The sequence below is a fragment of the Pyxicephalus adspersus genome, chromosome 9 (genome assembly GCF_032062135.1).
Source record: "Pyxicephalus adspersus chromosome 9, UCB_Pads_2.0, whole genome shotgun sequence".
In the NCBI taxonomy this organism is placed as follows: Eukaryota; Metazoa; Chordata; class Amphibia; order Anura; family Pyxicephalidae; genus Pyxicephalus; species Pyxicephalus adspersus.
This window is the reverse complement of record NC_092866.1, coordinates 40,331,991-40,350,494: the sequence shown is the minus strand read 5'-3', so window position 1 is coordinate 40,350,494 and position 18,504 is coordinate 40,331,991. Positions and strand designations below refer to the sequence as shown.

General features: G+C 37.6%; 1 protein-coding gene and 1 long non-coding RNA gene across 13 annotated transcripts in view; one reads left to right on the top strand and one right to left on the bottom strand.

Moving 5' to 3' along the window:
- LOC140337835 (uncharacterized) overlaps positions 1 to 18,504 on the bottom strand; it is a 46,541-nt gene that overhangs the window by 22,526 nt on the left and 5,511 nt on the right. For 3 of the 12 annotated variants that reach the window (XR_011922138.1, XR_011922144.1, XR_011922133.1), the window contains exons 2-6: positions 12,481 to 12,591; positions 12,032 to 12,386; positions 10,047 to 10,115; positions 4,873 to 4,970; positions 1,200 to 3,156 (exon numbers count right to left, since the gene is read on the bottom strand). This is a non-coding gene — a long non-coding RNA (uncharacterized lncRNA). Of the gene's footprint in view, positions 1 to 1,164; positions 3,157 to 4,872; positions 4,971 to 10,046; positions 10,116 to 12,031; positions 12,387 to 12,441; positions 12,592 to 18,504 lie in introns of all 12 variants that reach the window. The other 9 variants (XR_011922136.1, XR_011922142.1, XR_011922135.1 and 6 more) reach the window with 8 other exon arrangements.
- The window catches only part of LOC140337834 (interferon regulatory factor 7-like), a 21,314-nt gene continuing 9,447 nt past the window's right edge, over positions 6,638 to 18,504 (top strand). Inside the window, exons 1-9 of the mRNA XM_072421659.1 lie at positions 6,638 to 7,180; positions 12,141 to 12,201; positions 12,474 to 12,636; positions 13,334 to 13,568; positions 14,000 to 14,100; positions 14,538 to 14,589; positions 16,175 to 16,348; positions 17,180 to 17,359; positions 18,141 to 18,314. Coding sequence (XP_072277760.1) covers positions 12,185 to 12,201; positions 12,474 to 12,636; positions 13,334 to 13,568; positions 14,000 to 14,100; positions 14,538 to 14,589; positions 16,175 to 16,348; positions 17,180 to 17,359; positions 18,141 to 18,314 — 1,096 coding nt within the window. The 5' untranslated portion in view covers positions 6,638 to 7,180; positions 12,141 to 12,184. The remainder of the gene's footprint in view (positions 7,181 to 12,140; positions 12,202 to 12,473; positions 12,637 to 13,333; positions 13,569 to 13,999; positions 14,101 to 14,537; positions 14,590 to 16,174; positions 16,349 to 17,179; positions 17,360 to 18,140; positions 18,315 to 18,504) is intronic.

Sequence of the window (18,504 nt, the reverse complement as noted above, 5' to 3'; positions counted from 1 at the left end):
GTTGGTAGGGAAAGGGGAAAAATTTATTACACTTTAGGTTGACATACTCTCACTTTAGCTGTCATACACAAGATCTTTGATTCTTTTTGGAACTTTACCATCATCTGTGTTCCAACAAACTGCCTCCATGACCTGCCCAACATGTAATACCCTAGTTCAAGGGTCTGAGTTGGTTATGCAGGATGAAAGTGCAATCATAAATCTTGGGCTCCAAAAGGATTTAGAAATATTGAGCAGATATGGACAATGGGCCAATGAGCCTTAAACAATTTTATTCTCTCTCTCCCTATATATATATATATATATATATATCTATATATATATATATATATATATAGTATATGACATATGAAGGAACATTTACAGACTAATTGCACATGTTGTTGCACATACAGTTCCTCCTGCAATGTAATAAACAGCAATTCCATGTTGTAATTTTAACAGTATTAGTGGTGGGGAAAATAGAAGCACTGGCTCAGAAGCAGGGCACAGTAAGTTTGAACTAGAAACTTTGATAACGTTTTTAAGGACTTTTCTCCTATGTTTAAAATCTTCAAGTGGTTAAAGAATAACTTTCACATATAGCTAAAAAGCAATCTAATGCAATCCTATCTAATGTTTTACAGCCTTTGAACAAAAAAAACTGCTAGTCATGTCCTGCTCCTACTATACATGCGTGCCACTTGGCCTATTTATAATGATAGCTGGAACTATACTCTTATGAATGACTGGGGTCACAATTAGTACCACCCCAGTTTATAGGAAGGATTTAAAGGCGAGAATATACAATGGATACAAGACAGAGGTGGGTCTATTATACAAAATATTTGTGATAAGAGAAAGGACCTTGATTCTCCCTGGAGAGATGCTAAAGGTTTGCTAAAATGCTAAAAATTTGCACCTAAAATCATGACCAGCATCTACAAAAATGTTATTTATGACAGGACTGTGGCTATGCAAGGTGAAGTGACTCTTCCTGCAGTGACCAGATTTTCAAGCTAATTTAAAGACATGACAAGTAAATAAAATAATGTTTATAGAAAGGAAAACATATTAGTATTATTCAGGTTAATATTAGCATCTTTTTCAAGAGTCTGTGTATAGCTGGTGTTTAGCTACAGTTTTCTTGAGAGCTGTTGAGAAACACCAAGAAGGGGATGTTACCTCTAATCAGAGTGTACTACAAACTCTTTTCTTACGTCAGTGGATGCCCTCAACAAATCCTCTTCCTCATTCCTTTGCTGGCAGTATGGAAGTTTGTAAGTAAGGATTTTCAGGATTCTGAAGAAAGGTGTCTTCTTTATAGCAAAAGGTCTTGGCTACTAAAAAGTGAAGTAACAATAAAAAGCCTCTAACAAAAAAAGAAGAGAAAAGATATAAGCAAACAACTAAATAAATATAAAAGTAGAAGTTACCTGAAGCTGGCCAAAATCTATGGATTTTTTTAGTAGCCAGGTGACCTGTAAAGGACCCCTGGAGATACCTAGGCAGTGTGATGACACTCCTTGCATTCACCAAATAGTCTAAAGCCAGTCATGAGGTACTGAATAAACTTTCTCAATCAAAGATTAAGTAGAAGCAATACCAAGAAGTGAAAAGCAGGACTTTTGAGGTATTAAATATCTTCATATATAAACTAAATCATTGTCACAATATGAAAAAATTAGAATGTTTTTGGTTTAAAAACAATTGTTTTAAAAATATATACAGTTAGCAATAATCTCAGTACTTGGTTCTACATGTTTCACAGATTTGAATCTGCTTCCTAAAGAAGCACTCTGAGATAATTTATTCCATTTTTTATAAGATGAAATACCAGTTTGCAAAACAATAGAGCAAGACGGCAGACAACGAACAAGCATCTCTCACTTTTCTTTGCAGTTTTTACTTGTATTATATAAGGGGAAGACATATGCTCTTCATTTCAAAATCTCTAAAATCCCTTTTGTCCTGCAATACTAATAGCTACAGCCAGATACGATCCAGACCTGCCTCAACAACCCATATGTATTATATCACTGCCAATGGAGAGGCATGCTCAATTTAGTTAAAACTGAAAGATATACCTCTTGTATGTTCTTTGAATGTTCAAAAAAAATTATGTTTTTTTTTGAATAATAGATGTTGTATAATAATCAATGATAATGGTGCATTTAAAGTCCAGAAAAGTTTAGTAAACAAATTTAGTTGTTTAGAAAAACTAAATCAGTATATTTTGCAGGGATACCTTTGCACAAGAGCTTCATGAAAATAAATGTTGTAATCAGATGGATACAGTCCAATTTTTATGCTGCAGATGCCTTTCCTTTTAGTTATTGCATCAGCACTGAATGTTTCAAGGCAACACCATCTAGAAAGTTTAATCACTTTCATTTTAAACAGAATGTATTTTAGCTGGAATTTATATATAAAATTTTACACTGATGATGTCAGGGTTTTTCTAAGTTACATACAGAGATATATTTGATTAAACCCTATTGTGATCTTTAGCATATGATGTATCAAAGAACAAAGACAAAGTGTTATATATTGCTGCTTACCAGCCTTTAGATGTGGTGGCTGCAATAGTTTTTTTTTTCAGCTACTGATCCTGTCCATGGATTCCACTTCCTGATCAAGTGTGACAACACTCTATTGAAGAGCCAGGTTGTCACGCTAACATGGGAAGACTGTCATGACCACAGGACACCTCCCCCTCACCTGCATAAAAAAGGGATGGAATGTTCTATAGTCTACAGAGATAGTGGGAACAGTGCTAACTGCTAACAGTCCAACACATTCAAAAAGCACAAGAAGTTATATTATGTTTAACAGGTGATGACCCTTCTGCAACAAAATAATTTTACCTGCATGATCCCAATTTTTTATTTTTTTCTGTCCCCATTCCATCGTGGGTGCCGCCATCTGTTTTTGCTTCGTTGCCTACTTCTAGATCTTCAGCCACCCTGATTGTTTGGGGCAGGATGACCCAACACCTGCACATATTCTCAGGAGTCTATTCAGTCCTGGCAGCTTTGGGCAATGCCAGGATACCCATCCCATGCTTGGCATCATATGCTGAGCTGTAAGAGGCTTAAAGATCAATTTGCAGAGCGTGAGGTTGCAGAAGGGGTCCAAGCAACGCAATTAGACACACCAGAAACACTGATGCTAGTTCTGCAAGAGCATAGAAAAGTGACTTAAAAACCTTTACTTTCTTTTTACCTTTAATTCCTTTTCACCCTCATCTGTTACAGGTTGCAGCTGCTGCATTAATAAAGGGAGTGGCCTAAAGTTCCAACTTTTATATCTCAAATGATTTAACAATTTATTGTGCCATATGGAAAATGCAGCTACAGTTATCAACAATTTGTAATACAATCTATACGGTCTTAAAAAAAAAATATTAAACAAGCAAAATAATAAATGGCACTTTTACACAAATAATGTGATACATAAAATATACCTAACAAAGCAAATAAAAGCTAAAGAAGTACATATTAATGAAGAAAAAAATAAATAAAAAAAAAACAACAGGAAAAACAAAAACCCACAAAATGAGAGGGCTATGACATGGCAGAGGACATACAAATCTGGGGCTGTTTCAGGGAACTGACAGTTGGATACAATTATTTTACTACTTCCTTAGGGAGAAAAAAGTGCACACCAATAATTAGCTAGAGATTTCTTGAGAAGTATTGAGAGAGGTCTGAAAGAGGATGTTACCCCTTACCAGTGTATCCTAAGCATTGTTTTGATGTCAGTATATGCCCTAAACAAATTCTCAGTTCCTCAGTTTGAGTATGTAAGTGTGCATGGCAGGACTTTCAAGATTCTGTTTCCGGAATAAGAAGAAAGGTGTCTTTTTTACGATGAAAGGTCTTAGCTACTATTTTATCAAAAAGTGAAGTAAAATAAAGGAAGCCTGTAACAAACAAAGTAAAAAAAAAAGAAGCAATAAAAACAAAAATAAAATCAGAGATTATTCAAAGCTGATTATTGAATCCATGGAGATAACCTCTTTGGGGGATATTCTACACAACATTTATGTAGTCATAGTGTACTGTATATATTAGTCTTTTTCATAGCAATGCTTCATCACAGGATATATTGGATAGGCCACTTCCATGGAGTACTGCAGCAAACATTCCAGCACCCAGCTCCATGACAGGTGTGGATCTGTGGACCCTGGGATTTGAAGGAAATCATAGGACAGTATTGCAAAAATTGGAACAGTTAAAAGTGCAGGAAAACCTTGCTTGGGCTATTCCTGGGTGCCCCTGTCTCTTCCAATTACACTGCTGCCACTATCATTGTAGTTCCTCTTTTCTGCTCAGTCATCCATTCTGGATCAGTGTATAGCGCCCAATTAATAAATGGTCTATGTTCTATGTTTAATCCATATGTAATGCCTTTTTTTCAATTTATTTGGTTTTACCAAACAAGTAGGGAAAATCTGCAACAGGAAATCTAACACCTGCATTTTAGTTTACTGTTGCAATGTAACACTCACTTTATTTCTTGTCCAAACTATGAACAAAATGTTGGCTGTAAATAAATTTCAGCCATGAAAAGTGACATATGGCCCATGGCTTTCCAGTCCTAGGGTACACATTGGGCCTGAAATTTTAAAGCTCTCCAAGGCTGAAGAGGATACACTTTCAATAGTGAAGCTGGGTGATCCAGCAAACCTGAAATGGATTTGGTTCAGGATTAAAAACATTTGCTAACAAATAGCAAATTAATAAAATTCAATCCAGGTTTGCAGGATCATCCAGGTTCACTGATGAAAAAGTATCCTCTCCAGCCTTGGAGAGCTTTAATATATCTGGTCCATTATGTATGCAGTGATGTCTGGCGTATAATTGGGAATGAATAGGAATACAAACTCACAAGCTTATGTGAGGAATGTTTCTATGTATTGCAGTAAGGCTTGCATTTTCATTTGGAAATCCACTGGTATTGCACTGGTGGGAACAGGTCCTGAGAAGCTGTGGATGCAAGTATATCAATTAGAAGACTTTTCCTCTATTATAGTCTATTATAGTTAGCATTCCTGTTTCATATTACATTACCAAAGAGTCTGAACAATATGATGGAGGCATGGATGAATTTTACTGCTATAACTGATTGGGTTTCTGGTTTAAACTTCACAGTGGAGATCACTGAAGGTTCCGAGCATTTAGGAGGGTCTGTTATGAACTTGTAGCACCAGTGTTGGGTCCAGGATGAAATGGGATCTTCCCCACCATGGTATTGGGCAGATTTAGAGACACCCAAATCAATGCTACATAGCCAGCAGCCAGCCGTTAATAGGACTTTGTCTATCAGCTGGTGCTGCCACTACACGATGGTTGCAGCGGAGGCAACAAATGGGTTTAGAAGACAAAGGATGTAGACAAACCTCCTAAGCAATGTGTTAAACTGCACAAATGATGACACTGGGTGGCTCAGAGGTCAGCAGCTTTGCAGTGCTAGGCCCTAAGTTTGGATCTCGGCCGAGACACTATCTGCATGGAGTTTGCAGGTTTCCTCCCACATTCCAAAAACATGCAGTTAGGTTAATTGGCTCCCTCTCAAAATTGACCTTAGAATGTATTAAAGACATATGACTGTGGTAGGGACATTAGATTGTCAGCCCCTTTGAGGAGTGACTATGGACTTTGTACAGCACTGCATAATATGTCAGCGCTATATAAATACTGTGTAGTAATAATCCCAGTATCTGCACAGTCTGCTTCAAATAGGAATAAAGCCCCTAAATGTCAATGGAGAAGTTACAATGACAGCCAATTACTACTTTTCAGTGTAATAATAAATAGGCTGCCAACACACCCCAATGAGCCTAAACAGGGCGAATCATCCCTTTGTTCTAGGGCAATGTCGAGGTTGAACTTTAAGTTAGCAGCACCACAATGGGATGTTACACATACATTCAAATGGGCCTCTAAAGAAAATAACAAAGGCCACAGGGACAAAGAAATTCAAAGCCAACAAAGTGCTAGCCTTTCCCTATTTTCTAAGCCAGCGCTGCGCAAACTTTTTTGGCTCAAAGGCCACAAAGAGTTTTAAAGTTTGACAGACGAGCTGGGTCAGTATAAGATGTGCGGAGAGTGTTTGTATGAACTGATATAAATTACGTGTAAAAGCCCAACCAGTCTTTTACATATGTCTCTTGTTCTCCGTTTTTGTTTTGTTGATGTTAACAGGGCAATGAACGAGGGCAAATTGTAAAACCTGACAGGGGTTCTAACTCTTCCCCACACAATCTGATGTAAAGGAGAACATTGTGGCTGCACATACATTATTTGAATGATTGTGGTGAGGTTTGTATGTTTTGCAGCACAGCAATTATTGCAGAGTTAATCCCAGCGACACGCACCGGTCTCAGTTCCTGTCCATGATCTTTGGCCATGTTGAATGGCTGGGCCGGTGTGACACGGGAGTTCATTGATTCCCAGCTCATGCAGGGGATGCGGGCATTGCCTGACTCAGATTTTTTTGCAGAATACCCAAAACTATCAGGCAAATAGAAGATTATTGCAGAAGAGTAATGGCCTGTCCCTTTCAGTAATAACAACCTTCCTGATCGTGGAAACAGAATTTTATTTCTGCTTCTGAGCATATTTTGTAGTTATTCAGGTATTTTGTAGGCACATTCAGGTTATTATTATTTTGTATTTATATAGCGCCAACATATTACGCAGGGCTGGGGTTGCAAATGAGACAGATACAAACACTGTCACAGGAGGAGGTAAGGACTCTGTGCCAAGGAGCTTACAATCTAAGAGGTTGACTGCAGCAGTATGGAGATGCAGAAGGAGCAGGACCTGCGTGAGGTAAATATATATAGGGGGACCAGCACTTCCTGACACAGTCTGTATTATAATAATGAATAAATCTGCATTGTTTATTCACAATCTTTTCATCCCTCTCCTATCTCACCTGAGCCTAACACAGGACCTGCCAGCTAGTGCTCAAGTCACGTGACTTACAGGAATAGGCTCGCCGGGCTCATACACAGTATCACAGCGCCTCTGCTTCAAAGCCTGAGAAAAGGACACGCCTTATATGACGTCGCTCGATCTAATTGGCCGTCCATTGACAGCTTGCTGGGTGGTGGGCGGGGCTGTGCGGGCTATATTAATAAGTGTGAGGTGTACAGACAGCATGCAGAGAAGAAGCATTGTCTCCAGCCAAGGTAACTCTTTACACACAGCAATGCAGTCACACAATGTGTCACTTATACTTACAGGTTCATGCACAGCTGCAGGTCATGGTTATATTTCTATTTCATTTTTATCTAAGCCAATAGGAGTATATATCATAACATGAATATTGACTTTATATGGCTAGTACTGAAAGTGTCTAAACCTGAGAATACAAAAGATTGCAGTTTACCAATCCTTAGATTATTTACTGCAAATACAAAACTATCCTGATAGAATTCTTGTGCTTTTCTGCGCATGGAAATCTCATAAAGATTGTTGTTGTAATTGTGATCCTGAGGGGGGGGGGTTGTAGTTCATGTAGTATTCTAGGGTGACAACACTGCTGTTAGGTACAGTATGATGGATGAGAGTTGTCACCCTAGGACAGGAAGTGTGTCCTCGCAGGATCAAAACAAAATCAACCTTTGCAGCCATTGCATGTAAGTTTTGTTAAGTAGCTTTGTATTCACTATTTGTTTTTGCATTTATTTACACTTCAATATAGAGACAATGCTTAATCACAAGCTGTCAGTGGTCACTGATCTGATCTCATCACTGTGATACAGAATGGGTTTGTATATTTCTGTGATCAGTGTTCCCTTTATTCCCTTAGACTAAGGAATATGCTTTACATTCAGGCTTGCTTTCTTGTGCATATCGCTCTGAAGTGTTATTGATAAAGGAAACCTATTAAAAGCAAATCAATATTTATAAATGTGATTAAAAGCCATGTGATTCTGTACAAAGATAGCTGTGGCTGCATATCGATCCATATAGAGTGGTGCCAGGTAAACAACCAATATCAGGGAGCTATCAATCATTTACGGGATGATGAAAATTCTGTATGGTCAGCTTTAACCAGTGTTATGCTCCAGAAATATCATCATCCAGTGTTCACTTCATTTTTGTGGTTACACCGGAAATAGCATTGGAAGTGATTACTCTGCACATTGTTTCTGACATATCTGATGATTTGTCATCTGGTGTTTGGAAAGCAGCATAAAAACAATCCAGTTTGATTAGTTGGTGAGGCAGCCCTATTCCTAGCCTCAGATAACCTCCCCGTTTACTTTTTGTTTGTTTGTTTCCAATATACATGGAACAATATTTGCATCTTTTTATACTGTAAGCTCCAGGCAAACTTTTTGGCTAAGGGGCCACTAGGAGTTTTAAAATTTGACAGACAAGACAGTATCATATTAATAGAGGGCGTTTGTATGAACTGATATAAATTACTTGTAAAAGTGGTCTGGATTAAAAAAGCCCAACGAGCCATCTATGGCCCATGCCTGGCATTATCTAAAAGTAAAAGAAAACTTTCATTTAAATTATGTTTAATTTCAGTTGGAACAGTGTTGTTGTTACCTTTTCTGCCAATAGTCAATTTTGTATCAATATTTGAATGGCCGGGTTAAAAAGCCCAGCGGGCCATAGTTACCTGGCACCTGCTCTAGGCAGATATTGCAGCCACCATTTAAAATCAGAACACTAGACAAAAGATATATGTTGTGGGAAGCAAATATTACCTTTGTTGGGTTTTGTTGTGGTCTGTGTCATAGTAAGATCCAGTAGGCATCAGGCAAATATATGTTTTCTACATTTTTATCGTTTGGGTGGTGCCATGTTTGTAGAGCAAGGTTGGTGGTGAATTGAATAGGACCCTTGGCTGTTGCCTTTCTGAACATGTTTGAGGAGATGTGTAAAAACAGGGGCTTGTGGAAAGTGCAAAGTGTGCCGTTGTATGAGGTTCCCGGACTGTCCTTAGCCAACAGGGGCCCTTACAAGGGCCCAAGTCAGTTGAAACAAGATCACCTGATATAGAATTGTTAAAAAGCTTTTGATCATGGGGGGGGGGGGGGAATGTTGATGGGTTTTTTTTGCAATATAAAAATCCCTTCCCGGTTCTTTAGGGCTTAGGAGATATTGCTTTAAATGAACAAAGTAGTCGTTTGCTCATTGTCCCAAATTAAGAGCCTATGACCTCAATTGGCCATATCATCTTTGGATGTCCAATTACCATTAGCGGAGATGTCACCCTATATATCCTGTTGACCAAAACAAAGTTGAGGAAATCTTCACAGGGAGAACAAATAGTCACAAATTCAAAGGTTCTGACCCTTCCCCACTTTTTTTCCCTATTGGACAAACCTTCCACATTTTCTACCTTGACGTCTGAGTTCCAAGCTTTGTGCCCCCAAAGTTGTCCCACCTTAGGCTCAGCAATCTACCCCCTAAACAGCTTGGTGCTCACATTTAGCAATGTACAGGAATCCTTGGCAGCTTCATTGAGGTCAGCCACTGAGTAGATAATGGCAAACCTGGTATTCACCAGGAATCCAGGGGACATTCCCAAAGGTAACAGAAAAAATCTGGCAGAGATTCTTATTTTCTGAACTCTATCCACAAGTGGTGATGAACTTTTATTGGAGTTCCACATTAACCTTTATGACCTCTAACTAGAACTTGGATGGCCATTAAAGGCTGGGTCTAGATGTAAATGTTCCTATTGCGTTTATATGTGTTTTTATGCACTTTTATTAGCCTTTTGTTTTTTAACTAATTTGCATATTAAAGTGCTCAACCAATGGAAGCGTTTACCCGTGTTTTGGGGCGTTTTCTAGCGTTAACCCAGCTTTTAAAATTTTTTAAACGTTGGAATTATGGGAAACCATTGGAATGTATGGGAATTTCAAACATGGGCTTTAAAACCCTCAGGTTAAACACTGGGGAAAACGTCTGTGTAGACTAAGCCTGTCTCGTCTGTGTAAAACATTTCCATATTTTGGTGAGTCTGATACCTTATAAAAACAAACATGAACATCTAACATTGTTACCACAGAACTGAAGATTCGTTACCTCTTACTCACTCAGTTGGAATAGGTCCAAGCCACATGCCTGGTCTTTTATTTCCCAGAATTGGCATCTCTGTAAAAACAAAAGCAGATTGTGTGAATATATGACATTTTTGGTGCAGTTTAGGAAACCGAATAGACAAAACATTTGGGGCAAAGACTTATATAGAATATAGTTGGTCCATTACCTAATGGAAAGTCAGTATCTAAACTTTAACATTTTAATATAGAGGTTCATGTGATGACATTCTCACATAATCAATCACAGCCAAATCTCTAAAAACGAAAAGAAAAATATAGATGCCACAAAGCATTTAAGTAGCACAGTGTTTCTGCTCTTTCCAGGAATATTTTATTTTTTTTTGGAAACTGCAAATTGAACCAGGCAAATTCTAAAAGCAATCATGTTGATGCCTTCTTTTGTAGACCCTTAGTTTCCATTGAAATGCCAGGATGATGGAAATAGTAGTCCAACATCTATTGTTCTTCCTAGTCTGTGTGTCACATCTGACTGACTGTATTCAAAGAGGAAATGACTGTAATGTAGTGTACAAACACATCTGGTGTATAAAACAGAAAGCTTTCTTATATACATCTGTATTTGTGTATCAACCCAACTGCTGAAAGAATTTGCTCTGTTCAGTTCTGGGTTTAGTTGGGCTTTAACTTTCGGTAGCTAGAATTTTGAAGTCTGTAGAATTGTAACATTCAGTAAAGAAAAGAACAATGTATGATTGCTGTTTTTTTCCTGAATGTGTATATTCAGACACAAGTCATCAATGGCAGCTTGGATATCTTGTCCGTGGGGGGTATCCTTTATGACTGGCTTGTCCATCAAGCAGGGTCAGTTTTAGGGTTGGAAAGTTAGGGCCCCAATTTTGAGTATGACCCCCATTGGGTTTCCCATTTTGTCTAAAACCATCCCTGTCATCAGGGTTCTGTCACAAACTCAGGAGGCTCAGTCTTTTACACATTTAAATCTGAAAAGCATGGCAAGGGCATTACACCTGAGACCTGAATTGGTAACTGGACATTGTCATGTAGTTGGAATCCCCACATTTCTTTATTGGTTTGAACGTGAAGATTCACATTTTACCAGTTTGCCAGTTTGGTCATAAATCAGATTCATGCTGCTCAATCTTTAAAAAAAAAAAAAAGGAAAACCTATTTTAGATTTTGTTTTTTGTTCAGGTTTTGAAATTATCAATAAAATGTGCAATTAATTGGTGATCACATTTAAAAAAGGAGATTTAGGGAGTTTTGAAAGTTTTCCTTTATTACCCTGAGATACTAAAGTAAAGACAACTTTCTAGGGCTCAGTGTTTTCATTAATCTGTTCAGGTGACCATTCTGAGTTATGTAGTGCAGCAGAGCGCCACCTAGGGAACATTTAATAGCATAGCTTTAAAAAGAGGGAATTCAGATAAACTTGTATTTTACCATAGCAGTTAAGACTTTTTGAAAAAGTGTTTCATTCAATTATCAAATTATGAAAAGCAATTGCTCATTGATACAAAGCAGCATCTCACATTTTTACATGCTTGGATAATTGAAGTGAATATTCATACACTTTTAAGTGAAGACTCTCTAAAACCTTTATTAAACTGTAGGCTTTTCTGGGCAATGCCCTATATGCCAAATGATGCATATCTTTCATAGTGAAGTAGCAAATGGGTGCATCAATTTCTAAATAATTCCCCATGTGTGTTGTAAGAACAATGGTCCTGATTGATTAAAGCTATTCAAGGCTGGAGAAGATACTTTCATCAGTGAACCTGGGTGATCCAGCAAACCAGGAAACGATTTCTTAAAAGTAATTTGCTATTTGTTAGCAACTATTTTCATTCCTGCTCCAGATGCACTGGATCACCCAGGATCACTGATGAAAGTGTATCTTTTCCAGTCTTGCAGAGCTGTATTAAATCAGGCCCACTGTGTGTAAATTGTGTAAAATTATCTAAATGATCTCAGACAAAGCCACATACTCACATATGTCTCCACTGCATTTCTTCCATGGATCATATGGTTTTAATATTGATTGAAAGTTCTTTTGTTATTTTTTAACTTGTAATGATGATGTTTCTCCCTTTGTATCCAGTAGGCTTACAAGAAATATATTATTGATTTCTTCAAGAGCAAATAATGCCTGTAAGAGAAAGGTGAGGTTTCTTTATGGCAAACAAAAATAATTCTTGAAAATTCAAAAATGATTTCAAGCAAATATAAATTGCCATCTTGAGTTTTTTTAAATCTGAATGCTGGAGCATTGTTGTCACTGTAGAACAGGAAATGTTTTGAGATTACAGGACTTCTTTTCTCTTGTTTTCTGGAGGGTGGAGTTGTTCTGTAGGAGACATAACTATATTAGTTCAGGATTAATAGGTCTTTTTTGCACTTACTGAACAAACATCATTACTCTGTTTTACTGCAGAACTCACAACAGAGAGCTTTTCGGACCCTGGCTGCTCCGGCAGATTACCAGTAACCAATACGAAGGAGTTTACTGGTTGGATGATAGACGCACACTCTTCCGCTTGCCCTGGAAACACCTAAACATAAGAAATGTTGATGAAAAGGATTATGCAATATTCAAGGCAGGTAGCAGATTTGGACCTCAAGCATTGTGGATTTGTTCAAGATCTATATGAAAAAATAAATTGGTATAGCTCTCCATCCAATGGAGAACAAAATTTAAATTTAAAAGTCACACACTCTTCTATTTCATTGGGCCACCTTTTGATTTGACTACAGCATACATTCATTGTGGTTCCGCTCATGCAATGTCACATTTATTTCCACCCAGAGTTGCATTTATTTTTCATGAATATTTTGTATTGATGATGGAAATGTTGGACCTTTTCTAAAGTCTTCCCCAGCACATCCCAAAGTATCCCTATGGGGTTAACGTCTGAACTCCGTGGTGGCCAATCCATCTGTGAAAAATACATTGTATGCTTCCTAAACCATTTTTTCACATTTTGAGCCTGATGAACCCTGGCATTTTCATCTTGGAATATCTAGTCCACCGGGGGAGAAAATAATCAGTTGATGCTTAAAACCTGGTCATTCAGCATAGTCAGCTGACCTCATTTTGGGCGCCTGATGTTGCTGAACATAGATCTGAACATATGAGGCAACCCAAGCCTCTTTGCTTAGGTAAATCCAGTTGGTGACTTTGTCTTGGCCCAGAAGTGTAAAATGTAAAGACAGCACAAGCTGAGGATAACCTGTTTCTAACACAAATCTGCCTCATTCCTCACACCATTATTATTCTTTATTTTCATTTTTTAGGCCTGGGCCATTCAGAGTGGAAGGTATAATCCACTTTGTGAGGATCTACCTACTTATAAAACCAACTTTCGCTGTGCATTAAGAGCAGTCTTGTATGAGAACAGGAGAATGTTCTCTGAATTTAATGATTTTTCAAGTGATCCACATGATCCCCATAAGATATACAGGTTCCATGGTGCTCATGATGATTCTGCAGTTGTGAATCCTTCTACTGTATCTCAATCAGGAACTGAAGGTATGGTTGTTTTACAGCAATAAAGAAAAGTATTTTATACATGAGGTGCATTTTTATTCTAGCATTGTGTATGTGGATGAATATATATATATTCAATGGCATCAAGATGGTATAAAAACCAAAGGGCAGAACAAAAATACTAAAAGCCATCACTTATAAGTGGCAAGAAACTGACATTCACAACAGACCTGATGAGACTAAACATGGCCAAAATACAATGTGTCAAAGTATTGATCACACTCTAAGTAAGGCTAAAATCTCCTTTTTTGATCATAACAAAATGAAAACAGTAAAAAAAAAAACTCCTAGTATTTCATGTTGTCTTACTTTAAATCAAATATAGAACTTTTAGGTTTTTCTTTAGTTTCTGATAAGCTTATACATATAAAACTTTAATCTACATGTATGTGTTTTTATTTTTTTTTTAACAGATGAAAATTTTCATAATGAGATAGAGCATGATAAAGACTATAGACTGAAAATAAGCCCAATTGAAGAACGTACCACCCCATTTAGGGAGAAGCAAGAATCGGTGAGTTCTGGTCCATAGGATAGAACAATGGATAGAATATCTTGGGTGCAGGGGCCCACCAATTATACATTTACATGTCAGAGGGTTTGATAAATTTGTCCCTTCCAAATTGTAAAGCTAGCCTACTACTACTTCAGTAGTGACAAAGCTTTATCAAGAACACAACCTAAGGCTACTAACTAGACAATGAACACGCACCATTACTTATTGGCTCTTACTTGTGCTGCTCTGCACCTGTCTGTATGTGTCAAGTCATGTGTTACATGTGCACTGCATCAAATCCTGATTGGCTATGGGACCTGACTGGTGTGCTTGCAGGGTGCTGATATCAGGATAAATTCTGGTAAATGAGCTAGTTGCATGAAAAACCTTTTAAATGGCTTGTATTTATGTGCATGAAGTTCAGTTTTAACAACATATTTATCATATTTTTGTAGGAAGATATTGAACAGTTGCTTCGTAATGTTTTATTGGATTCAAGTGAAAATGGTAAGAAAAAAGTTCATTGTTTATTTGTAGTTCAAACATCTACATTTTAAATATAAATTAATGAAACATGACAACCGAAACCAAGCTATAGCCTGGCAACACATGCGACAGCTCTAGGGCTACATATGTGGCTATTATATCCACTAGCGCATTTGTATTAATTTTGTAACCTAACCTATATTATAATTAGAGCACAGGAAATGCTGGTCTTTCCATTGTTTTGTAACAGGAAATAGTAGTAACAAAATGAAAATCACATTCTAAACAGTTAATATATGGTACAGGGTCTTTTTGTGATACCCTGATAAATGTTTTATAGCCTGTCTGACAGATACACATACTGTAATCTAGTGTTTTGACAGGCTGGATGTGGCAGACTCCATTATAATTAAATTATGGCTTTTTATCACACAACTTTTCAGTGTAAAAGGCTAAAAAATACATTTCAGATGCACTAAAACAAAGTGTATAAAGGGTGTCTTACAGTTCTTTTTTTAGAAAGAAGTAGACATGCATGTTCCCTGTCAACAGCTGCAGAGAGGGACCCTTGTTCTATGTAGGGAAGCCATGATCCCTTTGAAGAAGTTGGACATTCCCCTGCTGAGTTAGAGCCAGGTTTTCTTGATTACAGCACTATAGGCCTAACTCAAAAGGGGGCATGTCCAATCTCTGAAATGACATTATACTTCAAAAGCAAGAGTCACACTTTAGCGTTTGACAGTCAGTTGGCTTTTCTACTCATGGCATGGCTGCTTTCTAAAAAACAAACTTGGCACTGCCAACCGTACTTTTTCATTAGATGCACCTGGAATTTATGAACTAATTCAAACTGAGGGTTAGAGTTTATGGAGCATTAAGGACATTTAGAACAACTGCATTCTTAATTTTCTGTGCTAGCGTAATTCTCTATTTTTAAATGAAAAGGCATCGAGTTTCATTCATTTGATTCCATTGCTAGTAGTTTTGGCACGTCTTTAAACATAGTGTAGATATGAAGGTATATATGGTGTAGCTGACCAAGATTTATAAAATAATGTATCCCCCCTACATTAAACCACCTCGGACACCTAACCATTCATGCTATGTCCTTATGGCCGTAAAACAAATTTATCTGCCTGTCCACAATCTTCTCTTTAATGTACTTTGAGCTGTGGATGGCAATCCCAGCATATCCAAGTTCCAGCAATAAATGAGGTTCCCATGCACAAGCATGGGAGTCACATCATTTTAACCTGGCCAATCAAGATGACCTAAGACCCAAGTGAAGATACCTGTACTGGTGATGAAACAGGGAGAATTTCCCCTAAAACAAGCCCTAATTATTTTTTGGTAACATTACATTTCTAAGACTTGCTTTTAAAATTGAATCCCCCTTACCCACCGTATCGAATAACTATTCATTCATCAAGGGTTCTGCAGAAGTAAAAGTAGTATCATTTTTTTTTATTTCATAGAAAGTTATGCTTTTAAATGTAACTTCGAGGATTAGGTATTAAGATCAACAAAAAGAAACACATTAGTTAGAGAGTCCCCTGTTGCATTCTTTAAATGCCTAACAAAACTTTCTTGGTTTTTGTTTTTTTAGATGCACAACAAGTATTAGAAATTATTCAGGATGACTTTTCACAGAATATACCAAGGGTGGATCAAATTTTTAGAGAACCTGTACATGAGCCAAATTTATATTTGGCAGAGCCATGTTTTAATGGACATGAGCAACCCTTGCCAAACAACCACAGTCAATTATTTCATGAGCAATGTGAGTAATCAAAGTGGACTGTGTAATGTCACAAATATTTAATGTGTTCTGTAATGTAGGGTTATTTTTGATGAGCCTGTAGTACAACTGCATAAACATGTTTTTAATGCTTGGATCTATCTATAGGTCCTTATTTAAACCTTTTAGAATTCCTGCTTATTAGTCACATGAATGGTCCACTTTGACAAAAGTATTTGAATTTTCAGTGGAGAAAGCATTAAAATGAATAGGTAACACTGCAAGGAAGTGTGCAAGTTGGAACTCCCCTAGTCCTGAGGGCCCCACTGCAAACTTGTAGATTACTAAAAGCACAACTGTTCTTTCCAAAGCAAAGGAAACAATGGGCCTGATTTATTAAAGCTCTCCAAGGCTGGAGAGCATACACTTTCATCAGTGAAGCTGGGTAATCCAGCAAACCTGGAATGAAAATGCTAGTAAAGGTTTTGAATCCTGAACCAGATCCAATCCAGGTTTGCTGGATCACCCAGTTACACTAATGAAGGTGTATCCACACCAGCCTTGGAAAGCTTTAATAAACCAGGCCAAATTAATTCACCAACAATGAATGCTACCCTCCCCAGCAAGGAATATGTACCAATTTTCTTTTTTCCAGCCATTCCATTTACCATTTTAATACCTGATTCTCCCATGTATGTCTTACACTGCTTTACTTGACAGTGATGGTAGCTGGGGGAGAGTTTAAAATGGAGAACTACTTTTTCATAATATCAGGGAAAGTAATATATTGCCTAGTCTCTTTAAAGGTATAGGGGTACACTTGTGTATGTGTTTTTTTTTCTTTGGAAAACTAATATCTTAATCTTATTTTAGGTTCACAATATCAAAGGTATGACTTGTATGCCAATGGACATATTGGAAATATCCCAACAGCTAACCAAGTCTACCAACAAGAATCTGCTTGTTCACATCTGCAGCCAGCAGAACCAGTGACCGATCTTGTTGAACACTTATTCGAGGGGCAAAGCTGCCACTATGTATTCCATCAAGAAGGTAGGTAACATAGCATTTAATGTCAATCTTTCATGACCTTTCCGGTGGATGACCACTGATCATATAAGAGTTCCCTTTTTTAACGGACATGAAAGACATGTAATTGGCTTTTACATAAACAATACAAATGTGTTCCTACTAGAAAATCAACTTTTAAGCACTCTTCCGGTGACAGCCTTGACATGTTGGATTTCCAAAACACTCTCTGGCCAGTGACAATGGCCATGAGGACCAACTGGGAGGTGAAATGCCCTAATCAGGGATATAGACAGCAAAAATATTCTGACACACATTTTAAACCCTTCTTCCTCTTTGGCAATACCAACACTTTAAAAAGAGGTAATACAGCTTTTATAAAACAAAGTTTACCATCAATGATCAAGATAATGCGGTATCATTTCGCTGCACTGTCTATGCCCCTTGGTCATCAAAGTGTCATTTCATCATCTGTCATTTTCAGATGGTTTATTGATGGAACTGTGCCTGTTACCACTGCTTTGGGTTAATGAAGAATACCATTACTGGACAACACAAAACATAGCTGCTGCAGTAGAAACTCAGGACAGTAGTCAAAGTGATCTTACTGTTAATTATGCTGAACATGCAAGGGAAAGCTTGTGAGCATGCAATTCTATGAATTGGCCATGTTTCAATTTTTTAAATTGCACTGAAGTGTGCCTCCCCTATAACCTTGTTGTTATGGTGGTTTCAGTTTAGAGTTTGGACAACTATGATGAATGTCTGAGGGTTACTCAACTATATTCATGCCTTATTTTTATAGGTACACATCATATGGTGAATAATGAAGCCACCATGCATTCTCCAAATTATGCCTATAGCACTCATGGGGAAATGAGTGCAATGCAGCCCCCACAGAATACCACTCCTTCCACATTTAATGAGCATGGATCAACTGCTTCTCGAGAAGCTGCAGCTTCTGAGGCTCATCAAGCAAGTGAGTAGAGATCTACTCTGAAATTATCTATTAGAACTATGTTTAAGATCCGCACACTGTTATAGGTCTTGTGTGCATCAAAATTCCCAACGAAATAAACGCGCTAAAGCCCCTTTTTTGCAAAGCCAACTTACTATTCTAGTCCCTATGTCTGTGACATTCAATGTTGGTATTCTGAGCAAAAAGTTTA